Consider the following 22,357-nt stretch of genomic DNA (forward strand, 5'->3'; position numbering starts at 1 on the left):
AAATACGTTACGCTTTGACTCTCCCTTATGATCGTAATCTCATCAGGTTTATTTTTTTCCACATTATCAGTATTTGGATGAGGTGGAGGATGGAGTTGAGAGGCATATGAGGGAGTGGGGAGGGTAAATGGTGGGTGACGGAGCGACTTGGAGGAGTTTTGTCTGTGGCCGTCACTTGCGGGATTTGGGCGTCGGGCTATAGATAGATAAATAGATAGATCTGGCTCCTCTGCGTATATATTGTTAACCCACACTCTCCATTAACCTCTATTAGCTCCTATATTACTTCTGATAGTAATAATTCATCTGCGAAAAATAGTTACCCATGAAATATATAAAAGAAAACGAGCAAAGTCCAAAGAAAACTTAACTTTTAATGGTAAACTATACTATATGTTTGTGTTTTCGTATCTATGTTTATTTTTTTCCCAAATACAATTAATTCATTATTATTTATCAGATAATTCTCATAATCGCCGTTTTATTTGAGGTAGTTAATGATGACGCTTGGAATAAATATAAGTAATCAATTTCCTTCAGAGTTTGTGAGGAAATCAGATATTTTTTTCGATGTAATAGCTTAGTAATTGATATGATGGTGTATGAAAATCCGTTTGACATAGTGAAATATGGTCTCGAAATTGTAAAAATACGTATTAATGGCTATAGGAGTGTAATAAGCTGGCAGAAGCTAAAATTTGCTCATATTTCGGCATGTCATGATTTAAAATGATGCCTACGGCCCTTCAGATTATCTTGGGTGTTAAATAATCAGTCCCGTATTTACTGATTGTGAAATTACAAGGCCACAAATCATTCAAAACATCACATGTGAGGTATTTGTTGTGACGGGTAATACAATCGCTTCCAAAAATAATTCCATGCCGTTATTTGTATAGTCATTATTTATTGCTTATTAGTATTCAGTGGAAAATGCATTAAGCTTTTATTTTTTATTATCATGAGTTATTTTGTGTCTTCGGGGGACGAGATTTATATATTATTTACAAGTGCCAGATGAACAGCGGTGCCACGGTAACGCTTTCTCCGCTAGATGTACCGAGAGGCTGTTACTTAGCGACAACAAATAACTTGGAGAAAAAAGTAGTCTGGAGATAACAGCACTTTTAACAGTTTTCAAGATATATAGTTTTATTTATATTTTAATGATTCTGAAGAGGTAGTTTAGTAGCAGTATTGAATGGATGTATGTATAGCGAATTTTGAAAGGTTTAGCGAAACTATGGTTTTTACAAGCGATATGCAGACAGTTTTTTGGTGCTTGCTTACATTTTAATCAGGATTTGTTAGAGTTAGAGAGCAATTGGTATTAGTATATGTAAATTTCCTGGTGATTATGTTAGGTGTAGCGTCAATTCCTGGATTTGCAACTCTGCAGGGAACATCGTCTGCTGGTGTGGCATTATTGGAACCTCCTATGACGACATATCGAGGGCTGACCCGGGCACCGCTGTTTTCCGGCTCAAAATCACCTCAGTTCCTTCTTCCCGGTGTATATTGGAATGGCGTCGTGTCTACGGTGCCTAAAACTCAGCATAGGGCCTCGAGTGGCGGGGAATAGAGGCGGAGGAGGCGCGTGGGGCGGGGGAGACGGCCACCTGCTTCCTAGGACCACTGCTCGCCGGGATCAGCAGGTAAAATTAATTAACAGGTGATTTTGGCGACAATTTTTTTTCACGTCAATGTCAGGTGTCAAAAAGTAGAGTAGAAATTAAGTTAATATATTTACCATTTAATATTACTCTTGAATGCATGTCTATAAGGTGAATTGCACATAATCTTGCCATTTTCCTTCATTTCTTGCATGTTTTTAGAATTATCATCAATATTTAGTAATAATAAAATTGAATTCCAGGAGAGAGAGAGAGAGAGAGAGAGAGAGAGAAAATTGACAGGTGAGGTTGGGTAAAGTTAGGGTGAAAAATAAATAAATAATAATAATAATAATAATAATAATAATAATGAGGTATTTAGCTTTCCCAGTAAGATCATATATGGAGGGTCTGATAGATTGATAATAGATAGATAAACTGATAGATTAATAATTTCCTGGCCATAGATAGATAGATAGATTTACATAGAACCAGGTAATAAATAATTCTTAGTATTTTAGATATATATGAAAAACATGGAGGCAAATTTAGCTCTTGTTTACTAGCTTGTTATCTATCTATCTATCTATCTATTGCCAGATGCCATAATCCCATAAGGGGTGGCCATTTGACTCTGAGTTATTTGTTTTACAGGGAGGGGCACTAACCCTCCACCAACCCACTTGCTGATATCGATTTCTGATTTATAAATTTAGGAATGGCGTTTTTTTTTTAATATATATATTTTTTCTGTTCTCATTTTTATTTCCTGATGTTTTCTGTCTATCTATTGCCAGACGCCTTAATCCCATAAGGGGTGGCCACAAACAAATCACCTCCATGTCACCCTGTCCCCCTTCATTTCACTGCCCTGCTCCCAACTCACACCCCCCTCTCTCATATACCTCTCCACCCCATCCCTCCATCTCATCCTTGGTCTCTCCCTCCCTCTCCCCCCCTCCACCTCACTCACATACACTCTCCTTGTCAGTCTTTCACCCTCCGTCCTCTCCACATGGCCAAACCACCTCAGTGTGTTCCTCCTAACGCTTCCTATCACATCCACATCCACACCACAACGCTCCTTTATATCCTCATTTGTCAGTCTGTCTCTCCATGTAACTCCACATCCACACCACAACTTTCCTTCACTTCCTCATTTGTCAGTCTGTCTCTCCATGTAACTCCACATCCACACCATAACATTCCTTCACTTCCTCATTCGTCAGCCTGTCTCTCCATGTGACTCCACAGGCTCCTCTTAAATAACTCATTTCCACTGCTCTCACTCTTGACTTGTGTCCCTCCAGCAACGTCCAAGCTTCACTTCCATACGTTAGAGTTGGTATCACAATACTGTCATGTAGTAACTTTTTCACTTCCATGCTCACTTCCCTGTTTCTTATCACTGCTTTCAAAGAACCAGCAACCTTTCTTCCCTGCTGTACCCTTTCAAGCACTTCACCCTCCAAACCTCCATCCTTACTCATCACACTACCCAAGTACTTAAACGTACTCACATTTTCCATTCCTCACCATCCAACCTCGCTGTACATTCACTGACTTCACCTCTCTCAAAGACCATCACTTTACTCTTCCCTACATTCACCTTTAGATTCCGTTTCTTACACACTCTCTCAAACTCATCCACCAAGCCTTGCAGCTCCCCTTCGTCTTCATTCAACAACACAGTATCATCTGCAAACAACAGTACAGGGAGTTTCCAAACACTATCCTCTCTCACCAGGGCCACTCCAACATCCACTACCCTACCTTGTACCTCTTTTATTACCCCATCCATGTACAGATTGAACAACCATGGAGACATGACACATCCCTGTTTAAACCCAACTTTCAAAGAGAAAAATTCACTTAGTTCACCATCCACACGCACTGCAGCCTTCGCACCATCGTACATACTCTTCACAGCATTCAACAACTTCCCATCTACTCCATATATTCTTAACACTTTCCACAATCCTTGTCTATCCACCCTGTCATATGCTTTCTCCAAATCCATGAAAGCCGCATACAACTTCTTTCCCTTCTCTAGAAACTTTTCCACTAAAGATCTAAGAATGAATATCTGATCTACACAACTTCTTCCCTTCCTAAAGCCTCCCTGTTCTTCTCCAACTAATTCCTCTGTTCTTTCTCTAACTCTGTCAATAAGTATCCTACCATATACTGATCTACACAACCTCTTCCCTTCCTAAAGCCTCCCTGTTCTTCTCCAACTAATTTCTCTGTTCTTTCTCTAACTCTGTCTATAAGTACCCTACCATACACTGATCTACACAACCTCTTCCCTTCCTAAAGCCTCCCTGTTCTTCTCCAACTAATTCCTCTGTTCTTTCTCTAACTCTGTCTATAAGTGTCCTACCATATACTTTTCCCATTACTCTCACTCTCTCTCTCTCTCAAACAAACACACACACACACACACACACACACACACACACACACACAGTTTTTATGAATATGCAAATAGTGTAATAAGGATAATTACAATTTCAGTTAAGTAAATGAAATAGTTTGAGAATCACTGCATTGCGGGATTATTATTTATTATTATTATTATTATTATTATTATTATTTGTTATGATTCTATTTATTTATTTATTTATTTATGGTACAGGTGGGTAGCGTACAGAGTGCCCCCTCGACTCCACTACACGTCAGTAGTGGGGGGTGTGCGGCAGCGGCTCAGGTGGCTCTCGGACTACCCCCCACCCCTACGTTTACCCCCACCATACCCACACAGGCACTACAATGGCTGAAAGACCTGCATATTTATCAGGTGCGTACTGTGTCTTCGTCTCTCCTTCCCTCCATCCTTCTCCTTGTCTATCTCTCCTTCCCTCCCTCCCTCCTTCGCTCCCTCCTCTCCTTCCATCCATCCTTCGCTCCCTCCTCTCCTTCCATCCATCCTTCGCTCCCTCCTCTCCTTCCATCCATCCTTCGCTCCCTCCTCCTTCCCTCCATCCTTCGCTCCCTCCTCCTTCCCTCCATCCTTCGCTCCCTCCTCTCCTTCCCTTCATCCTTCTCTCTGTCTTTCTCTCCCTCTCTCTCTCTCTCCCTCTCTCTCTCTACCATACCTACACAGGCACTACAATGGCTGAAAGACCTGCATATTAGTCAGGTGCGTATTGTCTCCGTCTCTCCTTCCCTTCATCCATCTCTCTCTCTCTCTCTCTCTCTCTCTCTCTCCAGTTCCTTCCCGTAATTATTTTTCTTTATAATATAATTGAAAACGTGGTAATTGAGTGACTTAATTTTTCAGTAATTATTATTATCATTATTATTATTATTCGTTTCATTTTCGTTTCGTTTTTAAAGGCTCCAACATGCTTGCATGCGTCGGCCTTGGTCACCTAATGGCGGCTCTCCACGCTGCACGATCCATTGCAGCCTCCCTGTTCAGTCCCTTAACCCTGAGGTCACACTTAATGACCTCGTCCCATGTCTTTCTCGGTCTACCCCTCATAACCCCACCCCCAATATTAACACTTCTCACCTTCCTCACCCAATTATCATCCCCCATCCTCTCCACATGTCCAAACCATCTCAATCTACCCCTCCTCATCACAACACCAATACACTCCAGTCCCATCCTTCCTCCCAAACCATCTCAATCTACCCCTCCTCATCACACCAATACACTCCAGTCACATCCTTCCTCCCAAACCATCTCAGTCTACCTCTCCTCATCACAACACCAATACACTCCAGTCCCATCCTTCCTCTCAAACCATCTCAGTCTACCCCTCCTCATCACAACACCAATACACTCCAGTCCCATCCTACCTCTCAACTCTTCCATTGTATACCCATCCCCTCCAGGCCTTGGACGCAGGGACGCACTGCACATCCACCTAATCATTGTCGTTTCTGTACGTCTGAGCCGGCAAATATCTTCCTCCTTCACTGCCCAGGTCTCACTGCCATACAGCATTACACTCCTGACACATGCTGCATACAAAGACCCCTTAGCACATAGGGAGAGCCCTCTCAATGTCAGGAGAGGCAAGAGCTCCCTGAACTTCTTCCAACCACTTCTCACCCTAGCCACAGAGCTAGCTCCAGCCCCACCTCCAGCACACAACATGTCTCCCAAATAACAGAACTCTTCCTCACACTCAAGAGATTCACCAGCAAGTTCAATCCTTTCACGTCTGACAATCTCCACCTGCTCACCCCGGCACGCCATACACATAAAATCAGCATTATCTCGCAGTCTACCTCTGATACCACTACATCTCTTATGCACCCATTTATCACACACACCGCACAAGATGGAATTACTTCCCACGCCCTTGTGGCAAACTGCACATGGCCACTCTCCCTCGTCTTTGACAGTACCGCCACCAACCCTAGATATCATCACTTTTGTTTTATCTGCATTTACCCTTAAACCCTTTTGCCCCATACCATCTCTCCACTTCCTAAACCTTTCCTCCGCCTCCCTTTCATTCTCTGCAATCAACACCAAATCATCAGCATACAACAACTCCCACGCGAGTCCATTTCTAAAGTCATGTGAAAGGGCTTCAAGTACCATGATAAACAACATGGGACTCAAGACTGACCCCTGATGCACTCCGACGTTCACGGAAAACTCATTATTCAAACCTCCAATCACTCTTACCTGGGTGTGAGCATATATATGTATGAACATGCATACCTACCCACACAGACACACACTTATCTGCCCACATACATGGCCATAACCACCCTAACCAGCCACTCCTTCATCCCAAGCTTTCTCATTGCCCACTTCACCACCTCTCTAGGGACTCTGTCAAAGGCCTTTTCCAAATCAACAAAAACAAAATACAGATCCCTTCTCCTACCAATATATTTTTCCTGAAGCTGTCGAACAATGAATATGGCATCAGTGGTCCCCCTACCTGGCATAAACCCAAACTGCATCTCATCAATATTCACTCTTTCTCTAATCATACCTTCTAAAACTCTCTCCATTACCTTCATTATCTGATCTAAAAGCTTTACACCTCTATAATTTCCTCTTTCCAGGGCATCACCCTTCCCTTTATACACATTTACAGTTACACTCTTCAGCCAATCATCTGGGACAACACACACATAAATAATCCTGTTTATCAGGTCAGTGACTAACCTCACCTCTATATCGCCTGAGGCCTTCAACATTTCGGCAGTCAACCCAGACACACCTGCTGCCTTCCCCACCCTCATCCTGCCTATTGCCTCACTCACAGTAGCAGTATCAATCAAAGGCCAAGGGCCAGACACTGGATCTGCTGGCTCCAAACCTTCCCTGTCCCAGTCAGACTCCTCATTCAACAACCGGTTATAATGCTCTCTCCATGCATCTTTAATATCCTCACTGTTCACCACAACCCTTCCTTCATCATTCTTCACACACTGCTCACCTATGATATCCTGATTATCCCTCTTCACCTGACCTGCCACCCTAAATATATTTTTCCTTTCCCCATGATTTAGGTTATCAAGTAATTGTCTCTGTGACTCAGTCTTTGCCCTGTATACCTCTCTTCTAGCCCTACGCTTGGCAGCCAAATATTCCTCTTTGCTACCACCTTTCTTCCATTCCCGGAAAAGCCTTCTTTTCTCCTTAATTGCAGCTTCTACACCCCCATCCCACCACCAAGTTACTTTATGTCTTGGTGGTCCTCTTGTCCAGCCGCATGTTACATCAGTAACTCTCAAGAAATTGTTCTTGAGGGCTCTGTATTGTTCATTAACGCCTCTGTCTACAGCTCCCTGTTCAGCCACCACTCTCCTCAACTCACTATAGAAGGCATCCCTTACTACTTGGTTTTTCAGCTTCCATATCCTCCTCCTAGGTACATAAGTCCTCTTTTTCATCACTTGTTCTTTAAGCACCATATCACAAATCAATAGTTTGTGCTGCTGCACACACTCCTCACTTCCTATAACTTTAACATCCCTCACTAACCTCCTATCGGCCCTCCTAACCAGAAAATAATCTATCTGACTGCTATTTCCCCCAGACTCATACGTAATTAACCTACTGTCTCTTTTCCTAAAATATGTGTTGCACACAATCATGTCCGTTGCCTCCCCAAACTCGAGTATCCTTTCCCCTTCTGCATTCCTTAGACCATATGCACATCCCCCATGCACTCCTTCATAACATTGTGCTGCTTCACCTACATGACCATTTAAGTCCCCTCCCAAAATCACTATCTCATCATCCCGCATACCACCCACTACACGTATTAAATCATCCCAAAATCTATCTTTCTCTGCTTCATCCAATCCTGCCTGTGGAGCATATGCCGATATAATCACAGCTATCTTTCTTCCCAACAGAATTTTCACTACCAATATCCTATAAACTTACTCTCAAAACATTCATAACATATTCCACCCATTTCTCCGCAACCATCACACCAACACCTCCATATCCGTCTGTCCCCCCCTGCCAAAACAACTTACAGCAACAGTCCTTCCCAACAGTCTTTCTGGCTGATCCACCCCTGTACCGGACTTCCTGCAAACACGCCACATCCACCCACCTCCTACTGAATGCCTCAACGACTTCCCCTGCTCTTCCCCTCAAACTTCCCACATTCCATGAACCCACCCTCATCCCCATGGGTGATTTAGTGTCCTCAGGCTTGCTTTGAAACTTATTTTGTTTTGTCATCTTCAGTATTAATAAAGGGGGACAGACACAGCACAGGTCCCACTCACTGCACAGTCCCAGGTCCAGGCAGTGGATCTGGGACCCCTAGCCCACCAGCTTACCAGTGGCTGTGGTAGTGGCCTCGGGGCACCCTGCCAGGACAGCTGCAGGGACACCCTCCAAGTGCGCCTTGGCACTGCAACTATCCTGCCATTATACACCCACTGATAGGGCAGCCTCCTGGGGCGCTACTACCAGGTTCGGGCCCCTCTCTATTGGGCGGAAGCGGCAGCCTGGGAACCGCAATGCCCTGTACCCTCTAGCACAGGCCCGAGCCCCATCTCGCCCTGGACCCACGATCTATGCCGGCGGAACCCCCACCACGCCTCCCCCCAGAAGTCCGCCACTAGGTAGCGGGGGCAAAGTTTTCTGGCTGCATGCCCTTGCTGGCGCCAACCCCTGTAGCGTAGTGGGATACGTTGTGTGAAATGTAAAGTGCATGTGGTGTAGTGCATAGATAGTTAGAGGAAATGTTTGGGAGAGTATGCTGGTCTACTCTCCATGTTACTGTCACACTGAAAAGGTCAGCAAAGGGGGATGGTTATTATTATTATTTTTATTATTATTATTATTATTATTATTATTATTATTATTGTTTTGTTATTATTGTTAATGATGGTGAGGTTGATGATGATGATGATGATGGTAATGTGGTAATGATGGTGATGAGGAAGATAGTGATGAGGAGGATGGTGATGATGATGATGATGATGATGAACAATAGTAATGCTGTAATTATAATATTTTTAAAACAACTCACAGGAAGAAGGGTGTGGCCAAAATGAGGTGGAGGGCTGCATGAATCACCGCCACAACCACCGCAGTGCCACCACACCACCACAGTACACCCAGCTCCACACCCACCTGGTATGCCCAAACACCTTTTCCTAAGTGATTTGTTTATTACACCTTACTGTCCTCTTCTGTGTTACATAAATCCTTCCAATATCACCTAACACCTTTTCCTAAGTGATTTATTTTGTTTATTACACCTTACTGTCCTCTTCTGTTATATAAATCCTTCCAATATCACCTAACACCTTTTCCTAAGTGATTTATTTTGTTTATTACACCTTACTGTCCTCTTCTGTGTTACATAAATCCTTCCAATATCACCTAACACCTTTTCCTAAGTGATTTATTTTGTTTATTACACCTTACTGTCCTCTTCTGTGTTACATAAATCCTTCCAATATCACCTACCACCTTTTCCAAAGTGATTTATTTTGTTTATTACACCTTACTCTCCTCTTCTGTGTTACATAAATCCTTCCAATATCACCTAACACCTTTTCTTAAGTGATTTATTTTGTTTATTACACCTTACTGTGGAGAGCCTGTGGAGTCATGTGGAGAGACAGGCTGACGAATGAGGATATAAAGGAGTGTTGCGGTGTTGATGTGGATGTGATAGGAAGCGTTATTAGGAACACACTGAGGTGGTTTGGCCATGTGGAGAGGATGGAGGGTGAAGGACTGGCGAAGAGAGTGTATGTGAGTGAGGTGGGGGGGGGAGGAGGGAGGGGGAGGCCGAGGATGAGATGGAGGGATGGGGTGGAGAGGTATATGAGAGAGGGGGGTGTGAGTTGGGAGCAGGGCAGTGAAATGGCGGGGGACAGGGCGACTTGGAGGCGATTTGTTTGTGGCCACCCCAAACGGGATTGAGGCGTCTGGCAATAGATAGATAGATAGATAGACACCTTACTGTCCTCTTCTGTGTTACGTAAATCCTTCCAACATCACCTAACACCTTTTCCTAAGTGATTTATTTTGTTTATTACACCTTACTGTCCTCTTCTGTGTTACATAAATCCAACATCACCTAGCACCTTTTCCTAAGTGATTTATTTTGCTTATTACACCAACAAATAGGCTGTATTCACATTGGTTAAGGAAGCTCCCTAACACCTTTTCCTAAGTGATTTATTTGGCTTACGACACCAACAACCTAGACCATTTTATATAGGTTAAGGAAGCTCCCTAACACCTTTTCCTAAGTGATTTATTTGGCTTACGACACCAACAACCTAGACCATTTTATATAGGTTAAGGAAGCTCCCTAACACCTTTTCCTAAGTGATTTATTTGGCTTACGACACCAACAACCTAGACCATTTTATATAGGTTAAGGAAGCTCCCTAACACCTTTTCCTAAGTGATTTACAGTAAATACAGTACAGTACTGTATGAAGTACATTTAAATACAATGCTGTGTGAAGTTGTACATGTAAATACAGTACAGGAGGAACACACTGAGGTGGTTTGGCCATGTGGAGAGGATGGAGGGTGAGAGACTGACGAGGAGAGTGTATGTGAGTGAGGTGGATGTGGAGTTACATGGAGAGACAGACTGACGAATGAGGATATAAAGGAGCGTTGTGGTGTGGATGTGGATGTGATAGGAAGCATTAGGAGGAACACACTGAGGTGGTTTGGCCATGTGGAGAGGATGGAGGGTGAGAGACTGATGAGGAGAGTGTATGTGAGTGAGGTGGATGTGGAGTTACATGGAGAGACAGACTGACAAATGAGGAAGTGAAGGAGTGTTGTGGTGTGGATGTGGATGTTATGAGGAACACACTGAGGTGGTTTGGCCGTGTGGAGAGGATGGAGGGTGAAAGACTGACGAGGAGAGTGTATGTGAGTGAGGTGGAGGGGGGGAGAGGGAGGGGGAGGCCGAGGATGAGATGGAGGGATGGGGTGGGGAGGTACTGTATATGAGAGAGGGGGGTGTGAGTTGGGAGCGGGGCAGTGAAATGGCGGGGGACAGGGCGACGTGGAGGCAATTTGTTTGTGGCCACCCCGTGCGGGATTGAGGCGTCTGGCAATAGATAGATAGATAGAATAAATTGAGCCGTTGCAGGTTTATATCCAAGGGATGGTTGGGGTTTATTGCTCATGTAATGCCACTCAGGGATGAGTGAGGCTGGTCACTCTCATCTTAAATGTCAGCACCAACTTGCCTAGCCCCGGCCTCTTACGCTCCTTGTGGGGCAACACAGGATTGGATTATTATTATTATTATTATTATTATTATTATTATTATTATTATTATTATTATTCACTCTCATCTTAAATGTCAGCACCAACTTGCCTAGCCCCGGCCTCCTACGCTCCTCATGGGGCAACACAGGATTGGATTATTATTATTATTATTATTATTCACTCTCATCTTAAATGTCAGCACCAACTTGCCTTGCCCCGGCCTCCTACGCTCCTCATGGGGCAACGTAGGATTAGATGATGGATGGATGGATTATTCATTACACAGTATTGTATTCATCAAACAGAAAAATTAACGAAAGTAATCAATCTTGAACATTTATTGGTGAACAGATGATGTGGAAAGAAGTGTTGTACAGTGCAGTTATCATGACTGCCTTGCCTACGGCTGTGTACATGTGCTGTGGCCTAGACATTTATTCCTCACTTCACCACCGTCACCATCCCTCACTCACCACTCACTTGTTTTACGAATAATTAAGTAAACATGAAGGAATTGCATCATCACTCACCATTCAGCTGTTTTACGAATAATGCAGTAAATGGGAAGGAATTGCAGGCACAGTAATGTTGTCAAACAGCCTAAAGTAAATGTTGGAGGGTTAGTGCCCCTCCCCGTAAAACAAATAACTCTTAAGTCAAATGGCCACCCCTTATGGGATTGTGGCACCTGGCAATAGATAGATAGGTAGACATATGCAGTCTAAGGTGACATCATCTTAGAACGCGTTTGATGATATAATCGTAAAATGCAATGGCAGAAAAGATGATCTGTAGCTAATAGAGATGAACCATTTGTTTTGTTTGTCGATATTTCAGTACTTGCAGTCCCTGTGTATCTATCCATCCATCCATCCATCCATCCATCCACTCATCCATCCATCCATCCATCCATCCATCATCCAATCCTACGTTGCCCCATGAGGAGTGTAGGAGGCTGGGGCTAGGCAAGTTGGTGCTGACATTTAAGATGAGAGTGAATAATAATAATAATAATAATAATAATAATCCAATCCTACGTTGCCCCATGAGGAGCGTGGGAGGCCGGGGCTAGGCAAGTTGGTGCTGACATTTAAGATGAGAGTGACCAGCCTCACTCATCCCTGAGTGGCATTACATGAGCAATAAACCCCAACCACTCCTTGGATATAAACCTGCACCGGCTCAATCTGATTTGAGCGCCTTATTTACCCACTAAACCACCAAGCGCCATAATTTGGTGTTATGGTTACCACCCAGCGTAGTTGATGGTTCCTGGCGTACAGGAAACTATTTGGCTTGTCACTCAGTGTAGAGTCACCCACAGGCAGAAGGAAGAGGAAAGAATGAAGGAAAGAAAGACAGAAGAGGGAGTGTAAAGTGACCCACAGGCAGAAGGAAGAGGAAAGAATGAAGGAAAGAAAGACAGAAGAGGGAGTGTAGAGTCACCCACAGGCAGAAGGAAGAGGAAAGAATGAAGGAAAAGAAAGACAGAAGAGGGAGTGTAAAGTGACCCACAGGCAGAAGGAAGAGGAAAGAATGAAGGAAAGAAAGACAGAAGAGGGAGTGTAGAGTGACCCACAGGCAGAAGGAAGAGGAAAGAATGAAGGAAAGAAAGACAGAAGAGGGAGTGTAAAGTCACCCACAGGCAGAAGGAAGAGGAAAGAATGAAGGAAAGAAAGACAGAAGAGGGAGTGTAAAGTCACCCACAGGCAGAAGGAAGAGGAAAGAATGAAGGAAAGAAAGACAGAAGAGGGAGTGTAAAGTCACCCACAGGCAGAAGGAAGAGGAAAGAAAGACAGAAGAGGGAGTGTAAAGTCACCCACAGGCAGAAGGAAGAGGAAAGAATGAAGGAAAGAAAGACAGAAGAGGGAGTGTAAAGTTACCCACAGGCAGAAGGAAGAGGAAAGAAAGACAGAAGAGGGAGTGTAAAGTTACCCACAGGCAGAAGGAAGAGGAAAGAAAGACAGAAGAGGGAGTGTAAAGTCACCCACAGGCAGAAGGAAGAGGAAAGAATGAAGGAAAGAAAGACAGAAGAGGGAGTGTAAAGTGACCCACAGGCAGAAGGAAGAGGAAAGAATGAAGGAAAGAAAGACAGAAGAGGGAGTGTAAAGTGACCCACAGGCAGAAGGAAGAGGAAAGAATGAAGGAAAGAAAGACAGAAGAGGGAGTGTAAAGTCACCCACAGGCAGAAGGTGTATGATTTGCAAAACAGCTTAGTGGCGAGTGAGGAGTGAGTGATGGGTGTCATTGAGGGCACATACACACAACTGAGCAAGAGGTAATGGAGGTAATGGAGAGAGAGTTTTTTTTCTCTCCAGTACCTCTTGTAATAACTCTGCCATAGTACACTTTCTTCCCAAATCCTCAGTTCACCAATACACATGGTTTAATTCTATAACTTATTTTTCCATATGTTTATGAATAGAATGAATATTGAAGAGAATGTATATTGAATAGAATGTATATTGAAGAGAATGTATATTGAATAGAATGAATATTGAATAGAATGTATATTGAAGAGAATGTATATTGAAGAGAATGTATATTGAAGAGAATGTATATTGAAGAGAATGTATATTGAATGTAGGATGCTGGAGACAGATAGATAGATAGATTAAGGTGTAGCAATAGATAGATAGACAGATAGATAGACAGACAGACAGATAGATAGATAGATGGACTGACATATACACTTTCAGGTGCAAGAGTTAACCGTTACTCCCAGTCCTTCATTTATGCAACAGGTCAACTCTGGAACTGTCTTCCTCTGTCTGTATTTCCTGCTGCCTATGACCTCCAGTCTTTCAAACGCAGTGTGTCCAGGCATCTCGAAATGATCGGATCTTGAATTTGGCTCTCTCTTGTATTGTATAATAGGTCAACTCTGGAACTGTCTCCCTCTGTCTGTATTTCCTGCTGCCTATGATCTCCAGTCTTTCAAACGCAGTGTGTCCAGGCATCTCGAAATGATCGGATCTTGAATTTGGCTCTCTCTTGTATTGTATAATAGGTCAACTCTGGAACTGTCTCCCTCTGTCTGTATTTCCTGCTTCCTATGACCTCCAGTCTTTCAAACGCAATGTGTCCAGGCATCTCAAAATGATCGGATCTTGAATTTGGCTCTCTATTGTATTGTATTAGGTCAACTCTGGAACTGTCTCCCTCTGTTTGTATTTCCTGCTGCCTATGACCTCCAGTCTTTCAAACGCAGTGTGTCCAGGCATCTCAAAATGATTGCATCTTGAATTTGGCTCTTTTGTATTGTATAACAGGTCAACTCTGGAACTGTCTCCCTCTGTCTGTATTTCCTGCTGCCTATGACCTCCAGTCTTTCAAACGCAGTGTGTCCAGGCATCTCAAAATGATCGGATCTTGAATTTGGCTCTCTCTTGTATTGTATAATAGGTCAACTCTGGAACTGTCTCCCTCTGTCTGTATTTCCTGCTTCCTATGATCTCCAGTCTTTCAAACGCAGTGTGTCCAGGCATCTCAAAATGATCGGATCTTGAATTTGGCTCTCTCTTGTATTGTATAATAGGTCAACTCTGGAACTGTCTCCCTCTGTCTGTATTTCCTGCTGCCTATGACCTCCAGTCTTTCAAACGCAGTGTGTCCAGGCATCTCAAAATGATCGGATCTTGAATTTGGCTCTCTCTTGTATTTTGTTTTTCTCTTGGAGGGAACAGTTATTGCTGGCTCATGGCCTTGGGTTCCTTCTTCCTCACGTAAAAAAAAAAACTATCGTGTTGTATGAAGACTACTGTAGATAGATAGATAGATAAAGTAAGGCATCTGGCACTAGATAGATACACAGATAGATAGATTTATTGCACCAGGACTTATTGCTGGAGACAGATAGATAGATAAAGGTGTAGCAATAGATAGATAGACAGATAAACATATAGAGAGAGAGACAGATAGATAGATTAAGGTGTAGCAATAGATAGATAGACAGGTAAACATAGAGAGACAGATAGATAGATAGATAGATGTACTGACTTATATACACTTTCAGATGCAACGGGAAATCAACACAGGGATCCGAACATTCCGCCTCCCCCCCAACGCCCTGTGGTACCCTCCTGGCTCGCGTTTCCAGGGCAGCGATATTGTTTACACCGTCACCTACAGCCAGATCGAGACGGAGGCCTTGGAGGGCGTTGATCTGGGCCTGGGGTCAACTCAGGGATCGGATGGCAGGGGGGAATTGAGTGGCATGAGCGGACAGGATTGCAAATTGAACGACTGGAGGGAAATTGATGTAACTTTGCGACCAGCGGAGGGGCCGGATTGCAAAGGAGAAGTGAGTGCAACGAGTGGACAGGATTGCAAATTGAACGACTGGAGGGAAATTGGTGTAACTTTGCAACCAGCGGAGGGGCCGGATTGCAAAGGAGAAGTGTGTGCAACGAGTGGACAGGATTGCAAATTGAATGACTGGAGGGAAATGAATGTAACTTTGCAATCAGCAGAGGGGCCGGATTGCAAAGGGGAACTGATTGCAACGAGCGGACAGGATTGCAGGAAGGAGTGGGAAGAAATTGATAAGGGCTTGCAGTTGATGGAGAGGCCGGATTGCAAAGGAAAAGTGTGTGCAACGAGCGGACAGGGTTGCAAATTGAACGAGTGTGGGGAAGTCAGTGAGGCCTTGTTAAGTAATGATAAAATATTGAAAGGAAATCCACTAAATAATAATAATAATAAAAATAATGAACTTTCCCTCAACATTCTTAGCACATTCTCAGCTCCAAATCACTCCCCTGTCATGAGTAATTTGAGAAGCACATGTAATTTGAGTACATCTGGTGATTTGGACAGTACAGTGAGTTATTTGGGTAGTACGTGTAATTTGAGGAGTACAGAGACACTAGAGGAAGTTGATGTGAGGGAGAGAGATGCAGTGGACATGACAGGCAAAGGAAGTGACGTGAATCTAAGCAAGGGAGATGAAACTGAGATGACTCTAAGCAAAGGAAATGAAGCTAACATGATTCTAAGCAAGGGAAATGAAGCTGGCCTGACTCTAAGCAAAGGAAATGAAGCTGGCCTGACTCTAAGCAAAGGAAATGAAGCTAGCATGTCTCTAAGCAAAGGCAACATGTCTCAAAGTAAAGGAAATGAAGCTAGCATGTCTCTAAGCAAAGAAAATGAAACTGAGATGAATCTAAGCAAAGGAAATGAAGCTGGCATGTCTCAAAGCAAAGGAGACAAGCGTAAAAATGCAAACGTACTGGAAAATCATGCCGTTTCTCAAAGCAAACTCGAAGGTGGGGGCCCCAAGGGGAGAAACGCCCCCCTGTTCCTCCAGCCCATGGTTCGAGGGCAACATCAGCTGAACTGTTCCTCGAGTGCGACCTCCCCGAGTGAGAGCGAGAAGAAGGACCCCAGTGGAAGGCCGAGTGCGGAGGATTTGTCCAAAGTTTTTAATGTCCTGGCTGAGACGGTAAGGTATTCTCTCTCTCTCTCATTTGATTTGTGTGTGTGTGTGTGTGTGTGTGTGTGTGTGTGTGTGTGTGTGTGTGTGTGAAGTTAGATGGTGTGGGCGTAGGGTATGTCATATTAAGGTGATTTTTCAATAATAATTACTTTCAATTTTGCAGGTTACTTTTATGATGCATTTATGTGCAGATTAAGAATATGAACTTGGATTTTCGATAAAAAAAAAAATTAGCTACCTGGAGACATATTGCAGGTTCAAATAATAACTCATTTTTTCAGTATACGCAACCATGTTTATTTAGGATAACAGTAAACACACAATGATCGGATCTTGAATTTGGCTCTCTATTGTATTTTGTTTTTCTCTTGGAGGGAACTGTTACTGCGGGCTCATGGCCTTTGGTTCCTTCTTCCTCGCATAAAAAAAAAAAATAATAATAATAATATCCTACACGCCGAGGAACACGTCCATCACAGCACGTAGCCACTGTACTGAAGCACAATCATGAAGTCATTTTTGCTCTTGAACACAGGCATCAGGTGCTTGTGCTTCATCTGTGCCCGTATGAAGCCGTCGCCTTTGACTCAGCCACACACAGAATTGGAAGCTTTGGTGGCCAGCCTGACAGCTCACTCACAGCTGTGGGTGTGGAGGCAGTAGCCGGCTACCACCAAAGGAGACGAAGTGACACTGCACGTGAAGACGGCCTCGATCACCGCCTCCTTCTGCCAGTTGATCATCTGGCTGAGGCTGGTGGCTTGCAGGTTCACTGTCAACGGTACCTTGTACTTCCAGACTGCCTTGCTGCCACTGCCGTCTCCTCCCCTCACACTGATGATCTTCACAACAAACTTTCTCTCTTCGGAATCCCACGAAGATAGCAAAGTCACCAGGAGAGGCTCGGGGTGGGCCTACCAAGCCTCAGACAGCAGGTAGGGTTTCGTGATAGCCGTCACCCTCTTGTCCTGCTGTCTCCAGAGCCTGAGTAGACTGAGATGGCGGGGTCCGTCCTTGATGAGGTGTTTCACCTTGATGAGGTAAAACATGTGTAAGTACATCTGAGTCACCCAGGTGAACAGGAGTCGCAACACCTTTTTGTCGTTGGTGCTGAGGTCATGCTGACTCATGTACAGCATGAGGCACCGCATCCCAGCTGACAGTAGCATGCAGGATCTTCCAGGCTACAGAGCTGTCTGTGCTCAAGCAACTGTATGGGCTGGAAGTCCTATTTCTGCACCATGGAGTTCACTCCCACCAGCATCTTGCAACAAGATGCCACCATGGAAGCTCTTTGATATGCAGACAGCACAACACCCTAAACAGCCAGCGACCAACCGGCCTCTCAGCGTGGTGGAGCATGCCTTCTTTGTGGCAGGACATTTCGTGGTAGTATCGCTGCCGATCATCTCAATGGACGGCTTGTTTTGTTGGTTTTGTCAGCACAAATACTTGATGCTTGCAGGCAAATGTCCACCCCATATCAGATCTGATATGGCGTCATTGAAAATTGCTGCTGTTGCAACTGATGACACAGCGGATCTCACAGAAGATTCCGCTGTTCCACTGATGTCGAGATAGTGTCTTCAACTTTCTTGCATTGTAACACCTTGCTCTTCTCCAATTGTCTCTTCTTCTTCACATCCCATTTCAGTGTCCATTCTCTGATCTTGTGCAGCAACATACGCATAAACGGCTGTGTCATCAACATCACGTCTGTGAGTCATTAGCAACGAGTCTGTCTCTTTCTCCTCGCAGTTTTTGCATGCTCCCATCAGAAGTTTCTCTCCTTTCAATCATCTTCCTTTGCCTGGCTGTCTCTTTGGCATCCACGGTGCCTGTCATGTAAGGAGTTCCTCTACCCTGCCTGACAGAGACAGTGTGCCTCAGCCTGACAGCCCTGTTTACACGGAGCTGCATCCTCACTACACAAAAGAGTAGGACACCTGCATTTTGTGATATCAAAGAGAGATTCAAGCTGCTTCTCCCATTCTTCGATCTCTGCTTTCTTGCCCTTGCCTCTAGAAATGCCAGAAAATGTGCTCCATGCCTTTCTAGCCTCTGAATAATTAATTTCTTTCCCACAATCACAGGTTCTTTGTTTCAGGTGGATATTTCTTCTGTCCTGATCTATCTGTCTATCTATCTATTGCCAGACGCCTCAGTCCCGTTCGGGGTGGCCACAAACAAATCGCCTCCAAGTTGCCCTGTCCCCCGCCATTTCACTGCCCTGCTCCCAACTCACACCCCCCTCTCTCATATACCTCTCCACCCCATCCCTCCATCTCATCCTCGGCCTCCCCCTCCCTCTTCCCCCCTCCACCTCACTCACATACACTCTCCTCGTCAGTCTGTCATATACCTCTCCACCCCATCCCTCCATCTCATCCTCGGCCTCCCCCTCCCTCTTCCCCCCTCCACCTCACTCACATACACTCTCCTCGTCAGTCTGTCATATACCTCTCCACTCCATCCCTCCATCTCATCCTCGGCCTCCCCCTCCCTCTTCCCCCCTCCACCTCACTCACATACACTCTCCTCGTCAGTCTGTCATATACCTCTCCACTCCATCCCTCCATCTCATCCTCGGCCTCCCCCTCCCTCTTCCCCCATCCACCTCACTCACATACACTCTCCTCGTCAGTCTTTCACCCTCCATCCTCTCCACATGGCCTGATCATGGAGAATAATATTGGGCTGTTGGATTTCAGTACCTCTTCTCAGCCAATCCCTGAGCGTTGGAACTTGTGTCAGTACGAAGCTAGCGGGACCCAGGATAGCTGCCCGGTGAATTAGTTGTTGACATCACAGCTGGACCCTTCCATCCATTCTCTGTGTGATGAAAATAATCTATCTATCTATCTATTGCCAGACGCCTCAATCCCGTTCGGGGTGGCCACAAACAAATCACCTCCACGTCACTCTGTCCCCCGCCATTTCACTGTCAGATATATGAGTGGATAGGTGCGTCCAGCTCGACAGCAGTATTCTATTATGTAAACAGTTGAGTCACCACACTAGGACAGAACATACACTTTTCATAGGAAGCCATACGGATAAACAAAACGGCTGACGGAATGGCAAATATATGTATCCATCCATCCATCATCCAATCCTACGTTGCCCCATGAGGAGCGTAGGAGCCCGGGGCTAGGCAGTTGGTCCTGACATTTAAGATGAGAGTGAAACATATGTAATCCAACTAATTTTCAACACAAGCGTAAAAGGTGAGAAATAGGAAGAGAGGAGGACAGGCACAGAAAAAGAATGATAAAGGCTAAGGAAGAAGTAGGCAGCACTACATCAAGTGAGTGGATGATGGTAAGAAATAGGAAGAGAGGAGGACAGGCACAGAAAAAGAATGATAAAGGCTAAGGAAGAAGTAGGCAGCACTACATCAAGTGAGTGGATGATGGTAAGAAATAGGAAGAGAGGAGGACAGGCACAGAAAAAGAATGATAAAGGCTAAGGAAGAAGTAGGCAGCACTACATCAAGTGAGTGGATGATGGTAAGAAATAGGAAGAGAGGAGGACAGGCACAGAAAAAGAATGATAAAGGCTAAGGAAGAAGTAGGCAGCACTACATCAAGTGAGTGGATGATGGTAAGAAATAGGAAGAGAGGAGGACAGGCACAGAAAAAGAATGATAAAGGCTAAGGAAGAAGTAGGCAGCACTACATCAAGTGAGTGGATGATGGTGAGAAATAGGAAGAGAGGAGGACAGGCACAGAAAAAGAATGATAAAGGCTAAGGAAGAAGTAGGCAGCACTACATCAAGTGAGTGGATGATGGTAAGAAATAGGAAGAGAGGAGGACAGGCACAGAAAAAGAATGATAAAGGCTAAGGAAGAAGTAGGCAGCACTACATCAAGTGAGTGGATGATGGTAAGAAATAGGAAGAGAGGAGGACAGGCACAGAAAAAGAATGATAAAGGCTAAGGAAGAAGTAGGCAGCACTACATCAAGTGAGTGGATGATGGTGAGAAATAGGAAGAGAGGAGGACAGGCACAGAAAAAGAATGATAAAGGCTAAGGAAGAAGTAGGCAGCACTACATCAAGTGAGTGGATGATGGTGAGAAATAGGAAGAGAGGAGGACAGGCACAGAAAAAGAATGATAAAGGCTAAGGAAGAAGTAGGCAGCACTACATCAAGTGAGTGGATGATGGTAAGAAATAGGAAGAGAGGAGGACAGGCACAGAAAAAGAATGATAAAGGCTAAGGAAGAAGTAGGCAGCACTACATCAAGTGAGTGGATGATGGTAAGAAATAGGAAGAGAGGAGGACAGGCACAGAAAAAGAATGATAAAGGCTAAGGAAGAAGTAGGCAGCACTACATCAAGTGAGTGGATGATGGTAAGAAATAGGAAGAGAGGAGGACAGGCACAGAAAAAGAATGATAAAGGCTAAGGAAGAAGTAGGCAGCACTACATCAAGTGAGTGGATGATGGTAAGAAATAGGAAGAGAGGAGGACAGGCACAGAAAAAGAATGATAAAGGCTAAGGAAGAAGTAGGCAGCACTACATCAAGTGAGTGGATGATGGTAAGAAATAGGAAGAGAGGAGGACAGGCACAGAAAAAGAATGATATAGGCTAAGGAAGAAGTAGGCAGCACTACATCAAGTGAGTGGATGATGGTGAGAAATAGGAAGAGAGGAGGACAGGCACAGAAAAAGAATGATAAAGGCTAAGGAAGAAGTAGGCAGCACTACATCAAGTGAGTGGATGGTGGTAAGAAATAGGAAGAGAGGAGGACAGGCACAGAAAAAGAATGATAAAGGCTAAGGAAGAAGTAGGCAGCACTACATCAAGTGAGTGGATGATGGTGAGAAATAGGAAGAGAGGAGGACAGGCACAGAAAAAGAATGATAAAGGCTAAGGAAGAAGTAGGCAGCACTACATCAAGTGAGTGGATGATGGTAAGAAATAGGAAGAGAGGAGGACAGGCACAGAAAAAGAATGATAAAGGCTAAGGAAGAAGTAGGCAGCACTACATCAAGTGAGTGGATGATGGTAAGAAATAGGAAGAGAGGAGGACAGGCACAGAAAAAGAATGATAAAGGCTAAGGAAGAAGTAGGCAGCACTACACCAAGTGAGTGGATGATGGTAAGAAATAGGAAGAGAGGAGGACAGGCACAGAAAAAGAATGATAAAGGCTAAGGAAGAAGTAGGCAGCACTACACCAAGTGAGTGGATGATGGTGAGAAATAGGAAGAGAGGAGGACAGGCACAGAAAAAGAATGATAAAGGCTAAGGAAGAAGTAGGCAGCACTACACCAAGTGAGTGGATGATGGTGAGAAATAGGAAGAGAGGAGGGGAAAAAAAAAAAAAAGCTCAGTTAAATGTTGAGGTAATCAGTACGCAGCGACAATTCAAATTCAACGGATGGCATTTTTTTGTCATATTTTCAAATGGGTTTCCTGGTAGCTACATTGATTTTTTTTGAACGATTTGGTGATTGAAATGAGATCTACACATACGAATGCGCTAAAAAATTGACCTGCTATTGCAAAATGTAATTGTCTGAAAATATAACATTGAATGGATCTTGAATTTGGCTCTCTCTTGTATTTTGGTTTTCTCTTGGAGGGAACTGTTATTGCGG

The 22,357-nt window shown here is 44.2% G+C and overlaps 1 protein-coding gene across 1 annotated transcript in view; it reads left to right on the plus strand.

The window, feature by feature from the left end:
- The first annotated feature begins 1,449 nt into the window (after positions 1-1,449).
- LOC145395604 (uncharacterized) overlaps positions 1,450-22,357 on the plus strand; it is a 31,291-nt gene continuing 10,383 nt past the window's right edge. The window contains exons 1-4 of the mRNA XM_080269174.1: positions 1,450-1,655; positions 4,252-4,413; positions 9,091-9,195; positions 15,329-16,756. Of these exons, the coding sequence (XP_080125300.1) occupies positions 1,524-1,655; positions 4,252-4,413; positions 9,091-9,195; positions 15,329-16,756 (1,827 nt within the window). The 5' untranslated portion in view covers positions 1,450-1,523. The remainder of the gene's footprint in view (positions 1,656-4,251; positions 4,414-9,090; positions 9,196-15,328; positions 16,757-22,357) is intronic.

The sequence above is a fragment of the Coenobita brevimanus genome, chromosome 32 (genome assembly GCF_032717465.1).
Source record: "Coenobita brevimanus isolate Jiangsu-jjx chromosome 32, ASM3271746v2, whole genome shotgun sequence".
In the NCBI taxonomy this organism is placed as follows: domain Eukaryota; kingdom Metazoa; phylum Arthropoda; class Malacostraca; order Decapoda; family Coenobitidae; genus Coenobita; species Coenobita brevimanus.